The sequence below is a fragment of the Aedes aegypti genome, chromosome 2 (assembly GCF_002204515.2).
Source record: "Aedes aegypti strain LVP_AGWG chromosome 2, AaegL5.0 Primary Assembly, whole genome shotgun sequence".
Lineage (NCBI taxonomy): Eukaryota > Metazoa > Arthropoda > Insecta > Diptera > Culicidae > Aedes > Aedes aegypti.
The window spans coordinates 111,822,523-111,837,331 of NC_035108.1; the positions used below are offsets into that span (position 1 = coordinate 111,822,523).

Below are 14,809 nucleotides of genomic sequence, written 5' to 3' on the forward strand. Positions count from 1 at the left end.
TTTTTACATACTATAATGTGGTTATGAGAATGATCAACTTCTCCCCGCTGGTAAAGTACACCCCGAATCGCAGTACTAGGTAGGTGTATTTGTCCTTATGGACGGAAAATTCTTTCTATGGTATTTCGGATATTGAATATAAGAAAACTTTCAAGCCATTTGCATGCATAATTTCATTCTTTTAATGTGTTTTGTTAACAAATTCTTACATTTTGTTACTTCTTTTTTTATATTTTTGTATAAGAATATGAGCGTATATCATTCCATTCAATTGTTTTTTTTTCCTCCGACTTATTTAGGGGATAATCGTAAATAACATATATACAGCCTAATATAGCTGAATTTCGTTAACACAATACAGGTTGTTGCCACAATAATCTTGCCTAACATTAAACTATCATCGAGTCGATCGCAATCCAATTCGAACTGAACAGCTTGCGTGCGTGTGGTTTCCATAAAGTAGCTGCACAATTTCAGCTTCATTCATTTAGCCTTTGACCACGCACTTGAAATCCTTAATAGCGATAGCGGAGCGATTAGATTTAAAACGACAAATTAAAGCTGGCGATTGAAATGAGAGAGATCAATCTTCGTTAAGATTTATTCTGCCTTAAATTATTTATTTTTTATTTCTACTATATAAAATCCTATTATTCATCTATTTAGTCTCCATGAACTTGTAACGAAATTTGCGTTTATTGTTTGTTTTGAATGCCGTTCGTTTGGCTAGCATTGTTGAATTCCCAACGGTTTGTCTAGGAATGGTTAAAGAATTATTGAACTAATTCTCGCTAGCGATTGAATTTTACCGAAGAATCTTTATCGATTAACAAGTTCAAGTGTAATCTCGTAGCTAACGTGCTAAGCTGGAAGGATCCGGATGGAAATACTTTCAATTGAAGCTCGCTTGAAAATGAGAGAAAAATACGCTACAACAACGGTTATTTTAAAAAGTAATATGCAAAGAATTTTGTCTACTCTTATCGCTCACTAAACGTACAATTATTATCATGTTTGTGTGTTTTTTTTGTATGATACATACGCCTTGCGTTACAGATGAACACTGTTTGTCTGAGGGGGGGACACCGATAACGGGTGGTTGCTTTTGGAGGAGGGAATCTGTACAATACTGATGCTTACTTGCTTTCGGTAAAACCGATGTTATTCTCAGTCATCGGCGTGGAGGATTCAGTATTTGCTGAAATGATTAACCCTCGCTAAAACCAAATCTTGCCTGTTGTGATTCTTGGTACCGAAGAGATAATTGAAAGGTTGAGGTTGAAGACAACGCAGGAAATGAATACATCAGTACTACGATCGATGGAAACCAATCAGCCAACAATTTAGAGGAGGCCAAGAATGCCAATCATCAGCTCAAACACAATCAACAACTCAAAAAACAATTAAGCAGGTGATAAGCATGGTATCGGACTTAAACTCATCTAGAGAAACTGGTCATCTGTCTGCTCTATTTAGGACATGCTTCCAATCATATGAACGTAACTACTAATTTCTCTAAAAAAATACAAATATTGACAAAACAAAGTTGTATGAACCTTCATGGTTAAATACCTTATTCATAGACCTTCGGGAGAACACTGGTAGATCTGGAGATCTTCGCCACAGAGCAGGTAACAGCGCCAACCTGAAATCGAAGTCCTTCACGACTCTACATATTCTATCACAACTTTAAATCTTTTTCGGCTCTAAGAGAGCCGTATGAATAACACACTTGGGGATACGCAGTTTTTTACAGTGAAAATGAAAGAAATGTTTGTACGATGAAAAAAGCAAGAAACAAAAACATTATGATGTAAGTCTCATTCACCGTTTTCGTAGGAGATTTTTAGCGTGTTGAACCCCTGACATAAACTTCAAGGTCGAATGCCTCTGCGTTCCAACTAAGATCATCGACTTAACTAACGAACACTGGCATCAATTTGGTTTCAGCTAAGATTTCCTCACCTACCACAATTCTCTTTCAGAAAATACCTACCCTGAGGCCGTTCTCAATCTCCCGATCTCGTCCGTGCTGCTGATCTACTCGCTGCTCACACGTACACTTCGTCTCACAAGCGATGCCGATCGCTCGGATCGGACAGATCGTTCTCGTCGTTGCTGCTGTCGTCCGCTCGGTTGGTGGTCTGTTGGTTTGGTGCCTCCAGGTCCCGCATCAATCCGGCAGTTGGGGCACCACTGCTGCTACTGCTGGTCCCTGCCGCAGCTCCACCGGACGAGCTTTGACAGTGGCTGTTGCGACCCTCCGGATAGAGCAGGCCCGCCTCGCTACTGCTGAGATTCTGAATGATGGAGCTTATGTTGGTCCCCAAGCTTTGCCTCTTGATGGGGGTGATGTTGAGGTTTTTCGGCGATTTCGGTTTGAAATGTTGCCCGGGCTGCTGGATTTGCTGGGATGAGACCGCTGGGTGTTGATGCTGGAAGCTGAGATGTTCGCGGGATGACGGCGTCGGCATCTTGCTCGGCAGGTACGAGAACTGGGCGGACATGTCCTGCTGGGTCATGTAGGACAAAGTTAGCGGAGTGGTTTCATTGTACTTACTGGATTCCTTGATTACCTCGTACTGCGAGTCGGGTGCCAGGAAGATGTCCTGGAGATTCTTCGTCGAACGCCGGTGGGCTTCTTGGCTTTGTTCGTTCGACGAGTAAGGGTAGGACGCTATGAAATTGGAACTGTTGGGCTCCGTGGCGAAGTCCGCAACAGTGCCTTTGGACGTTGTGGGACCACCAGAGCTACTGCTGGGCTGCGACAGAGCGTTGAAGTTATTGCTGGTGTCCTGCTGGGGATATGTTACCGAGGGGAAATTTGTACTTGGAGTCGCAGGGGACAGATCGGTATAGTCAGTCTTTTCACCCGACTCAACAGAACACATACTCTGGCGGGAGATGTCTTTGTGCATCAGTGACGGACGAGGCATCACCGCTGGCTTCTCGTACGTCTCCGGGATGATTTGCGGGAAGGGTAACCTACTGCGGACGGACGGTTCACGTTTACCGAATCTTTGAGCAATGTAGTCATCGGCTTGGTCCTTGGTGAACTGTTCCTGTTCCTGTACAATCTTGTTCTTATCCTTCATATTCCTACGTCTTTGGTTGGTATCCTCGTAGTAGTTGTCGTTCTTGACGGACATGTTGCAACAGCTACTTACGTCGGCAAAGTACACTTCCGATTCGGTTGGTTCCATGACCTTCCCGTTCATGGCATCGGCTTCGAGTGCTTCTACCGTCTGAAACCCGGTATTCTCAACACCAGCTTTAATTCTTCTGGTTTTCGCATGCACCGGCGCCATTTGACCGCTACAGCTGGCCTCATTGTTGGGCAGGGAAGGTTCGTTATACTCGTTTTCTGAAGTTTCTACGGAATTCTGCGCAGTGTTGGGAGTGTTAGAGTTGAACACGTTCTGAACGTTGACCCTCGGGGCTGGCTGATTGGGCCCGATGCTTTTGGCACCGGCCTCTACCCGCTTCTTGGTCTTCCTCAAGGGAAGTGTATTGGAGAATCGATCTCTCGGTCCGTCGCTGTCCGATGGGGTGTTCTCGTAATTGTCCTTGGCCGGTTTGAATGCTTGCCGTTTCCCCGGATTTCGGAATGCATTCTGTTGGGTGGCATTGTTAAATTGTTGGATGGAATGGTTTTCGGACGTCATTGGATGTTGATGGCATTCCAGAATGGCTATGTTTGTTGGAGGAGCATTAGCTTCGATCATCGGTTGACACTGCGCTGGATGAATGTATTGATAACGGCCCCTTCGGGCTGGACTATTTGGATCACTATAGGGCGGGGGAGGTCCCCAGATTCCATACTGCTGTTCTATTACATTGTACCTGGGTTGATTCGTACCAACTTGCACCGGTTCCGGGGCATTAGTCCTGTTTGAGAATCCATACTGAGAATCAGGACTGTGAGGGGACATGCGTTGAGAATCGTTTCGTTGCCAAGGCATCCTTGGCCAACTCCAGCCTGGCATCCTCCGGCCGTTCTGATTCAACCTGTTTCCACCTGCGTTCTCCTCTCCGCCAGGATTAGGTGAGTAGAAATTCCCCGCCTGACCAGGCGTCCAAAACCGTTGATCACCTTCCCAGGGATACGCAGACGGCATCACGTTACGGTGTGCGTGGCACTGTTCGCAGCATCGGCAGTTGCCATTCCTTCCGGCTGCCAGCATCGGTCCCGACGGCAACACCGAAGGCCCTTGCTGACCCGAATACAGCGAACGGCATCTCAGTTCCAGCTGTTCCCAGTACATTTTTTTTCGTTCGTGACTCAAAAGCTGATACACCAGCATGCAGCTGAAAACCGCTACCAAGACCCCTGCCACAGACAAACCGAAGACGGCCCTCAAGCAGGAGTACAACGCCCCGTGAACGACCCCACAATCCGAAGTGGAATCGAACACGAAGCGCACGTTATCGTCCAGGCCTTCGGCTTGCTTCTCGGCCGTCACCGAATAGCAAGTGCAGGTTCGTGTCTTTTGCGTGTATTCACATTCCCGCAGCACCTGGAGGCGGCTCATGTGCAGAACCGTTGTGGTGACTGTGACGAGGGCGCAGGTGAGCGCCGATGCCAACCCGCATGCACCGGAAAGTTTGATCTGCGGGAGAAATAGGAAGATGGGATTTAGTATGTTATGCGATTTATTGGTATGGCAGTAAGGATTGTGCCAAAATTATGAATATGCCTGTTGAATATATTAAGAAATGTACACATTTTATCAATTTTAGGTAGATTACGATGGCTTCTATTTGACAATTTAAAGAATTCCCTGAAGAATATCAAAATTGATTTCTGTAGAATTCGTACTGTATGAGTTTTAGAATATTTTAGCATGTTCTTAGGGGTTTTTTCAGGCATTCTCTCAGTGATTCTAAATTAATTGTTGAACGATTTTTTGATAAAATCTTTGAGAACTTCTCGAGCAATGTATTGCATGTCTATTTTTTTAGATGCATTCCCTACGCATTTTATGGAAACATTTTCTGAGGAATCTTCTGAAAAATTACTTGACGAATAGATTAACAGACCTCTAGATTCTGCCAGATTTTGGAAGAAAGTATCGAATCTCATCATTTCTTCCTAGAGGAATTTCTGGAAGAATCTGTTATCGAATTTCTCAAAGTATTCTCGATTGTGCAGTTTTTCATTAAGTTTTATAATTAATGCATAGATAGATACCCACAGTAGACAACCAGAATGTACGTACAACAAAATCGCTTTTGCATTGCGATATGCGTGTATATTTTATACGATGAAAAATAGCATCCAATGCGAGTGGGAAGATTTAATTGCACACTTGTCTGTAACCTTTTACGACTTAATTTATAACAAAAAAGTAGAATTGACAATTACTACGGATTAATTCGGCTCAATCCGCTTGTGTAAACGGAACGAAACGAAATATACGAATGAACGTAAAAAGTCACGTTCGAGCTCCACCAATCCTACGATTTAATTTATCATTCAGTACGGGTGTGTTGCAACTTGTAAAGTTGAACGACTTTTCACGTAGTATTTATGCGGTCTGATGGTCTTGGTAGGCACAAAAACATCACGAAATCATGGTTTTATGCATACCTTCTTGATCTGATAATTATATCATAGAGAAACAACGTTATAAACAAAATGCATGAAATAATAATAACAAATCCATAGTAAAGATATACGATGTCTCACAATTGCGTGATATTGGAAGAGATTGTTCCTTACCGAAAATAATCAGACTCGTATTACTCTTATTTCACCATTAGAAGGCAAGATTCAAAATCAGTCAATTAATAGTCAGCCAACACGCAGTGACAAAGATATTATCCTCTCCTATTATTCCGCAACAACAGTTTATCACAACTTGTACAGAATATGCCAATGATCGTTAACCGCGTGCGTAGCGACTTTTAGAGCATTTAATTGCAATTTTCGAGGACATTCTCTGTATTGGTAAACATTTTCACCAAATCAAAGCATACAAAGTAATCCAAAATTATATGAATGGGTTGAAAATTAATGCTCTTCCTCTACCATTTGAACCCACTTAATAGGGTAAATGATGGCTTCGGCACCCTGAGGGTATTTTCGGCAGCACTAACTTATCGTCCTTGTTAAAATTTATCTACGGAACAAGAGTTACCTTCAATGTACTCAATATATTCCTTGAACTATAATCTTCCATGTAAACCTCATCTTTCACAAAAATATGGTATAACATGGGTTTAATCATTGAATGAAATAAATGCCGACGAAATTATCGTCATTTGTGAGCTGCCGAATAAAACAACACAAGAACAGCTTAAGAAAAACTCACCACTTTGAAAGGTCCAATTCTCCGCTCCAATACAAATTTGTCACAAAAGCTACGCACCGATCACTCATGCACTATTAAACTTTTGATTTGTCTATAAAGCACTCGAAAATACTGATTTTTTATGCTTCAAATCACAAATTAAAATTAATGCACTTTGCTTTCCTCGGCAATCACTTTTTATTACGGGAATAGGTTGCCAGAAAACCATAATCAATTGCGGTGTATTTTTTATTCACAACTTAAATTCATTGAAAAAAACGAACACAACTAATTAATGCATTGGAATTAGGCAACAAAGCATGCATTGGTAATAATTGAGCCTTTCAATACTTTCCTTATGTAAAGATTGTAGCGCATAAACTTCAATATACTGAGAAACATATAAAATATACGTCTTTCCATAGGTAAATTATTTTGGCAACACTCCTGTTGTTCTACAGGCAATCAGAGGATGATGTTTTTGTGTCAAGTCATAGGTGCATTGATTTGCAAAGGGCCTACTCTGATTTTCTCATACACTGAGAATAATATGAACGTAAAAATAAATGTAAAAATAGCCTGTAGAATTTTCAATTTCGCGTTACCTTTTGGCGATTTTTTGCTCATGCACTATTAAACTTTTGATTTGTCAAAAGTAGCATAGACACTAGGGTGCGGCTCATTTTCCAAAAGTTTTCAAAACCAAAAAATCGTGTGCTCTTATGAATTCAAATCATATTAGAAGAGAAATCGCTAAGTTTGAGCCAAAAATATTAATATTTATATATTTATTTATTCACCGTCTTTGACGACAGGTCACACAGACTGAAATTTTAATATTTTGTACTTTACTTAAATTCTATCTCTTATCCTATTAACAATTTAAAGGTGGCGCATGCAATATTTTTAAAGCTGAAACTGGTTTTCCTCATTTGATAAACCTTTGAAAAAGGCTTGTCAACAATTTTTAAATAGTTTTGAAACAATAATATTTTTGCTCATGTTAAAAAAATGTATGCACTATTTAACTCGTAATTAAAACAAAATGCGTTAATAAACACAAGTTTTATAGGAAAAATGTAATTTTTGGCAAAAAACATAAATAATCCAAAGAAATTCGATTTTTTCTTTAAAAAATCATGTTTTTGGGTAGTTTTTGTTACATAACTAAGCCAAAACCATTTCTTGGAAACATGGAAGTATGGAAACAACTATTTTTTGCTTCAAAAACATGTACAGTCGAAGCTCGTTATAACGACCACTTTAATAGCGACAAAAGCTCTTTATAGCGACATTTTTCGGTCCCTTGAAAAAGATTTTAATGTTATCACTATTCTCTAAAACGACATTTCCTTATTACGACGCTCCCTTGCCATGTCGTTATAACAAGCTTCGACTGTAAAAATATTTGAAATAGGTTGAGTATTTATGAAGTTATGGTCAAACAAATATGAATTTTCCAGTAAAATTAAAAAAATCGAGAAAACTACTTTTAACAAAGATTTATTTCGATTTAAGACAAATTTGATGTTCTACAAAGTTTTCATGAATCTAATTTTGAAAATAATGATAAAAGTTCTGAAATTAATAGGAAATAACCGAAGTTATGGTGACTTCACTGAAGGCCATTTTTTATAACTTGAAAATTCACCGTCTTGAAGGTGAATTTTCAAGTTATAAAAAATGGCCTTCAGTGAAGTCACCATAACTTCGGTCATTTCTCACTAATTTCAAAACTTTTAACATTATTTTCAAAATTAAATTCATGAAAACTTTGTAGAACATCAAATTTGTCTTAAATCGAAATAAATCTTTGTTAAAAGTAGTTTTCTCGATTTTTTTTTCATTTTTCAGGGAATGCATGTAACCCATTCAAACGCAACTCTGAAATTCAAGTAATCCGATAATCGTGTTCCGTGGATTTTTCTTGCAGAGCACAATATTATGAATCAATTAACCATGACGTCAAGCTGCAACTTCTAGGCTAGATTCGCACTTGCTGCAAGACCATGACATGGCAATACAGCCGAAATGCTGCCATAGTGAGATTAAACACAAAAAATATTCGATAAAATAAATGAAAACGAAATTAGGCAGCGTTTATTTATGAAATAACGTTAAAATGTACAATTTTCGACCATTCCCCCCTCCGCAACGGTCTTTGCATGGAAAAAATAAATTTTGTGTTTGAGCCGCAACGTTTGAGCCTACTCCCCTTACCACTAGAGCGTTACGTAATTTGTGGACGGTGCCTTACTCTGCATAAATTTAGTGGCGTTGTGTATTCAATTTGACTTTCTGCTATTCTATTTATAACTGCAATTCTGTTTTCAGTGTAGTCTGTATTTTTCTGCATTGGCCCTTTCAACGAGTAGAACATAATAAGTGACGTTTAATTTCAGGATTTGTCAACAAATACGAAATGTTACCAATACATAAACTAGTTTTTGCGCAGTTTTGGATTGCCGAAGTGAACATTTTTGTTGCCGACAATAGTAATTGCATTGCCGATAAAAGAACAAGTGCCTCGTGACTTTAGTGAGGAAAAATAGAAGATTAAGAGAATAAAATAGTGTTTTGTGTATAATAATTAACAAATGAAGAGTGCTCAAGTGTAGTTATGGTGTCTGCTGCTAATTGTTTTGCTCTATTGTTGCGTAAAATTGCCCTCTTAAAAGTTTAGCTGCTTAGGCTGCCAACAATACGTAAGTTCCCCTGTTTGATATTATATTTTACATGCTACAAGAGAAATTCTTGTGAACATTAATGAAAAAAACCTTCGACAAGTTCCTAGAAACATTTCAAGAACTATACATATGATATATCCCTAATCAAGGAATTTTTGGTGCAGTCCCTAGAAGAATGTTTGTAGTAATCTTTGGAGAAATTCTTGGAGGTATCACTGTAGCAATTATAAAAGTAATTCCTGGTGGTACTTCTGAGTCATGGAAGAATATCTGAAAGAATTTCTATAACAATCACTGAAGGAATTCCTGGAGGTTAAACATTCCTGGTTAAATGTCTACGGTATTTCCTGGCAAAATATTCGGAGATATTTTGATGAATCTGTGATAACATTTTTGTTGGAATTACTGGTGGTATCCCAGAAGGAGAATCCCTGGTAAAATAAGAAATTGAGGAGGAACTCGAAGATGAATCTCTTGAAAAACACATTGACAAATTACTGGAAAAATCCTAGGAAAATACTTAGAGCATTACTGAATGAATCGCTGGTGGAATTCTTGGTAGATTCTTTGAAGGAATTTTTGGAGGAAAATCGTATGTTATTTCTGTAGCAATCAATGGATCAATCTCTGAAGAATCTCTGCAGGAAATTTTGGATTGATTCCTACAGGAATTCTGGAGAGATTCTTCCTCCAGCAATTTCTATGAAAGAATTCTTGAATAAATCGCCGAAGTAGTTTCTTAATGAATTCCAAATTATTTTTTTTTCCAGAAATTCTTGAAAAAAAATCTTTAGAAAAGGAATTTCTGAAATTTCAGTAATCACTTTAAATCTGGAAGAATTCTTGCTTGAATTTCTGGGAATCCTTGAAAGGATACCTGGAGAAGTTCTTGTAGAGATATTGGAGATATATCTGAAGCAGTTTTTGAAGCGATTCCTAGAGAAATACCCGGTTCTTGGGTGAACCTCTGGAAGGAATTTCTGTAGCAATTCATGTGACAATTCTTGAATGATTTCCTGGAGGAATTATTAGGTTGATCTCTATTATTATGAAAATTTATTGGCTTTTTTCGGTGAATAACAATACCTATACTCAGAGTGAAAGGGAGTAACGAAAGTAATGAAATGACAAGATGGATAGAATCGCAAGCGAGCGATGAGAGAAATGAATAGAAGTTGAAAATTTGTTTTAACAGAGGGCCATATGTGTGAACAACACAATCGAAACGACAAATCGTTGCCTAACGTCCTGGTCTTGAACGGCTAGATGTTGTAGTGTTGGTCACTTCTAACACTAGACAGGCAAAAATTTGTCGCCTCGACCTGTTAACTATATTGTTCGGCGTATGTAACAGTTCTATCGATCGTTGGCATATTTTCGGAGATTGATACGAAATTGACGTTACTTATTGGATTTTTTCGCGTCTAATATCGCATACCCCTAATTTGCCCAAGTGATCATTCGAACTGAAGTTAGATTTCTTTGCCAATTGTATGGACCAATGCACGAGTTCACTATCTGACGTTTGAGCGGTGCCGTGTTATTTACGTGACCATGGTAACGAATGAATTCGGCACCGCTCAAACGTCAGATAGTGAACTCGTGCATCGGTCCATTCTACATTTATAAGGTTTAATCACCGCATGACTTTATTATTATGAAAATTTATTGGCTTTTTTCGGTGAATAACAATACCTATACTCAGAGTAAAAGGGAGTAACGAAAGTAATGAAATGACAAGATGGATAGAATCGCAAGCGAGCGATGAGAGAAATGAATAGAAGTTGAAAATTTGTTTTAACAGAGGGCCATATGTGTGAACAACACAATCGATCTCTGGAAAAACTATACCTCAACAGGTTGATCTCTGGAAAAACTATACCTCGAATTAGCGGAGGAATTTCTGAACGAAATATTTTGAAATTCCTAAATGAATTCTTAAAGAAATTGATGTACCGTTTTGATTCGAATCCCGGACAACTTCAAATTCCGGACACTCTACTTTGTATGGGAAAGTTTTCACTCGAAATGTTTCAAAATGCGCCGCCAAAAAATTACCAACCTGTAAGATGATTTTTATAAACAATTTACATAGCAATCCATGAAAATTTACAATGTTCAACTAGTTTTGACGTCTTTCTAACGGCTTAGTGCGTTTAATCATTGAATTATTTTGATTGTGTTTTTCAAGAGCTGTCTGGAATTCGAATCAAAGTGTCCGGAATATGAAGCCAAAGTGTGGATGTGTCCGGAATAAAAATCATGAAGAGGCCGAACAATTTTATTGATTAGAGTGAATTAAAGAAGTGGAATCCAAATCTTCACCCACCATTCGAAATTTAAGTGTTCGCAAAGCCTGATTACGCAAAAGTTTTGTACAGAACGATTCAATTTATATGTGTAGTGATTAGTTGTACTTCACTGAAGCCTTAAGTGTCCGTAATATGAATCAAAACGGTAGCAATTCATGGATAAAACTCATATGGAAGTCCTATTGAAGCCCAGATTAAATTCCTGGAGAAATTTTTAAGGATTTCTTATAAAAATCGCTGGAACGAGCCTTGGAGGAGTTCTCGAAAAATTCTTACTGGAATTTTTGAAAGACTTCCTGGACGAATTCCTAAAAAAATCTCTGTAGAAATTTTATGAAAGAATTCCTGACGAAATTCCTGGAGGAATCCCTGAAGAAATTCTAGGAGCAATGCGTGATAATCTTCGTGATAATCTCCCTGAAGGAATAATTGGAGGGATTTCTGAAGAAATTCCCGAAAAAATCGATGGATGAAATCCTAGAGAATCCCTGGAGGAATTCCTGAACGTATTTCTTGAGAAATTTCGTAGAAATTTCTGTGGAAATATCTGGAGGAATACTTAAAAAAGAAAAATAAAACTCCTGAAATAATCTCTGCTTGCTTGAATCTCTGGAAGTATCCTTAAAGGAATTATTAAAAGAGTTCCTGGACATTGTTTTGTGGAAGTTTTCATTAAGGAATTCTGGAGAAATACCTGATTAATTTCCTGAAGGATTTCTTGGTGCGCATCCGAGGAAAATTTCTGAAGGAAATATTGGAGGAATTCTTAAAGAAATTTCTTGAAGAATCCTTGGAGATAGGCCTGAAGAAATTCCAGGAAAAAACTGGAACAATTTTCAGAGATGCTCCTGGAGATTTTGAGATAAATATTTGAAGGGATTCCTGAGAAAACATCGCTAAAAGAATTATTATAGGAATTCCTGAAAAATTCCTAGAGGATTCATAGTAGAAGATCCTGGTTGAATTATTCGAGAAATTCCTAGTGGATTCCCTGGAGGTATTTTTTAGATATTTCTTAAGGAATCCTGGGAAGAATTCCTTGAGGAATCTCTGAAGGGGTTCTTTGAAAATCCTAAAGAAAAATTGCTACAGGGTTGTGCAAACGATATTTTGGAGAAATCCTAGAAGGAATCTCTAAACTAATTTCACGAGAGATCCCATGAGGAATCATTGGTTGAGGTATGCTGCCGCGAATCGTAAGTACAACAGGTGTTCTAGTTCAGCCAAAAACTTCCTGTAAAATGTACTTGCAATGTGAATCTATGACAAAATGTCGAAAGACAAAAGTTCGAAAGGACATAAGGATGAAGAGCAAAAAAGAAGGATAAAGGGTCGAAAATCTATTTTCAAAAAAGGGTAAATACCCCACAAAGCAAATCGTTTGCGACCTTTTGCCTTTCGACCTTTTGTTGAAGCCATATTAGTAAACGAAGTATTGTATTGAGTTGTGTCGATCTTCTTGGACTTCCAAGGACTCCACGGAATATAGGCCTGAGTATCTACAAACGTAAGTAGTTGTATGATCAATGATAATGATAGTTATGGCATAAAATCTCATTTCTTCATATACTTAAGGAAATGGATCAATGTACTGATCTGTACTGATGTTCTTGAATTTACTTCGTAAAAAAGTGACGTTGAATGAATTTGCGTAAAAAAAGAATTCGTTAATTGAGATTTTAGTGAATTGGTATTTTAGAATGGCGTCGGTCATCGATTTTATCATCCCCTTGTCACGCTCGTTCCGAAAATACCCATATAGCATAAGTTTCCAACGGTTTTCCCCAACCGGAGGTCATTCCATTACATAATTTCCCACATATCTAAATTCAAATTACGCACTGACGTAAAGTGACGTAAATTGAATTTACTTCGTAAAATAAGTAACATAAATTGAGTTTGCGTAAAAACAGGCTTCGTAAATTGAGGTTTTGATGTAGAGTATTTCAGCCTGGCCAGGGCTGCAAAATGGTGAGTCGACAATCAGGAAGGAGCGACCAACACAGCTCTGGTTTTCACAAGTTTCTACCTCGCGCTTCCATGGGTCAAATGATGACAAAGACCGCCAGCTAATGGTTGCGTTCTTAGCTGGTAGTGCAGCCTGGGCACTGTTGTCCTTCTGACATCAGCTAGAGTGAGGAGGTACGTTCTGAGCGTCTGTACACCAGGAGGTGCGGCTCAAACAGTGTCTGTTCTGGCATCCAGCGGCTGAGTATGAAATGCTGTATCACGTCAGCTGCACCTAAGATGGCAGTCCCATCAACGTGATGAAGGTAGCGTGACCCCGGTAAGGTAGCATACCGAATTTATTATCCACCACGAAATATGGAGAAAGAAGAAGAAACGAACGTTATTTTCGGCATCCGAACTGGCAACGAAATAAGGACTATGATTGGAAACTCGGCACCTGGAACGTCAGGACCTTAAATGAACCTGGACGAGTGAGCCTTTTGGCTCGTGAATTACGAAAAGTTGGCGTGTGCGTGGCTGCTATTCAGGAAGTGCGTTGGCTAAGATCTGAAGAACGTGAATTCAGAGCGGTAGACCCCGTCGCTAACACCGTATTCAAATACAATATCTACCACAGCGGTGACGATAAAGCGACTCCGTACGGTTTCATAGTGATCGGGAACCAGATGAAGCGAGTTATTATGTGGAGGCCGATCAACGAGCGGATCTGCGTATTGAGGATTCGGGGCAAGTTCTTCAACTACAGCCTGATCAACGTCTATGCACCGACTAACGACAAACACGATGACGTGAAGGACGCGTTTTACGAATGTCTCGACAAGACCTATGGAGAATGTCCAAAACACGACGTGAAAATTGTCATCGGCGACGCTAATGCGCAGGTCAGAAAAGAGGACTTCACTCTGTTACCAACGACAACGGCCTACGTTTAGTGAACTTTGCTGCCACCAGGGGGATGGCCATCAGTAGCACCTAATTTGCACGCAAGGATATCCGCAAGCATAACCTGGCAACACCCAAATGGCGAACTTTGGAACCAAATCGACCATGTTGTGGTAGACGGCCGACATTTTTCCGTTGTCATCGATGTTAGAACTTTCAGGAGTCGAGTTATAGGAATCGACAATCGTTGCGTTTCAATATCCAACTCCTGTCAGCAGATAATGTAGCAGCGGACAACCATCAAAAGCTCGACGAGCGGATTAGCGAAATCAACGAAAGCGTCAACCTCAGCGATCTGTGGGAGTCAGTCCACGGAGTAGTAGCGCGAGAAGTGGTATGTACTCCTCAACGAAGACCAAAGAACGTTTGGTTCGACGAGGAGTGCCAGAGAATGACGAACGAGAAGAACTTGGCTAGAAGCTGGATGCTGGTGTCTGGTACCCGTCAGAGCAGAAAGCGGTATAAGGAAGCAAGGGCAGCCAAAAAACGGATCCATCGCAGAAAGAAAAAGGAGCATGAAGAGGCAGGCGAAAGAAGCTATGGAACAGAACGACATGCGACGGTTCTACGAATCCGCCATGTGCAACGACCGCGAAGGAAACTT

At 39.5% G+C, this 14,809-nt stretch overlaps 1 protein-coding gene across 7 annotated transcripts in view; it reads right to left on the reverse strand.

The window, feature by feature from the left end:
- Positions 1-342: 342 nt before the first annotated feature.
- LOC5564953 overlaps positions 343-14,809 on the reverse strand; it is a 92,829-nt gene continuing 78,362 nt past the window's right edge. For 5 of the 7 annotated variants that reach the window (XM_021841980.1, XM_021841977.1, XM_021841978.1 and 2 more), the window contains one exon: positions 343-4,610. In XM_021841980.1, coding sequence (XP_021697672.1) covers positions 2,070-4,610 — 2,541 coding nt within the window. In that variant the 3' untranslated portion in view covers positions 343-2,069. The remainder of the gene's footprint in view (positions 4,611-14,809) is intronic. The other 2 variants (XM_021841981.1, XM_021841982.1) reach the window with 2 other exon arrangements.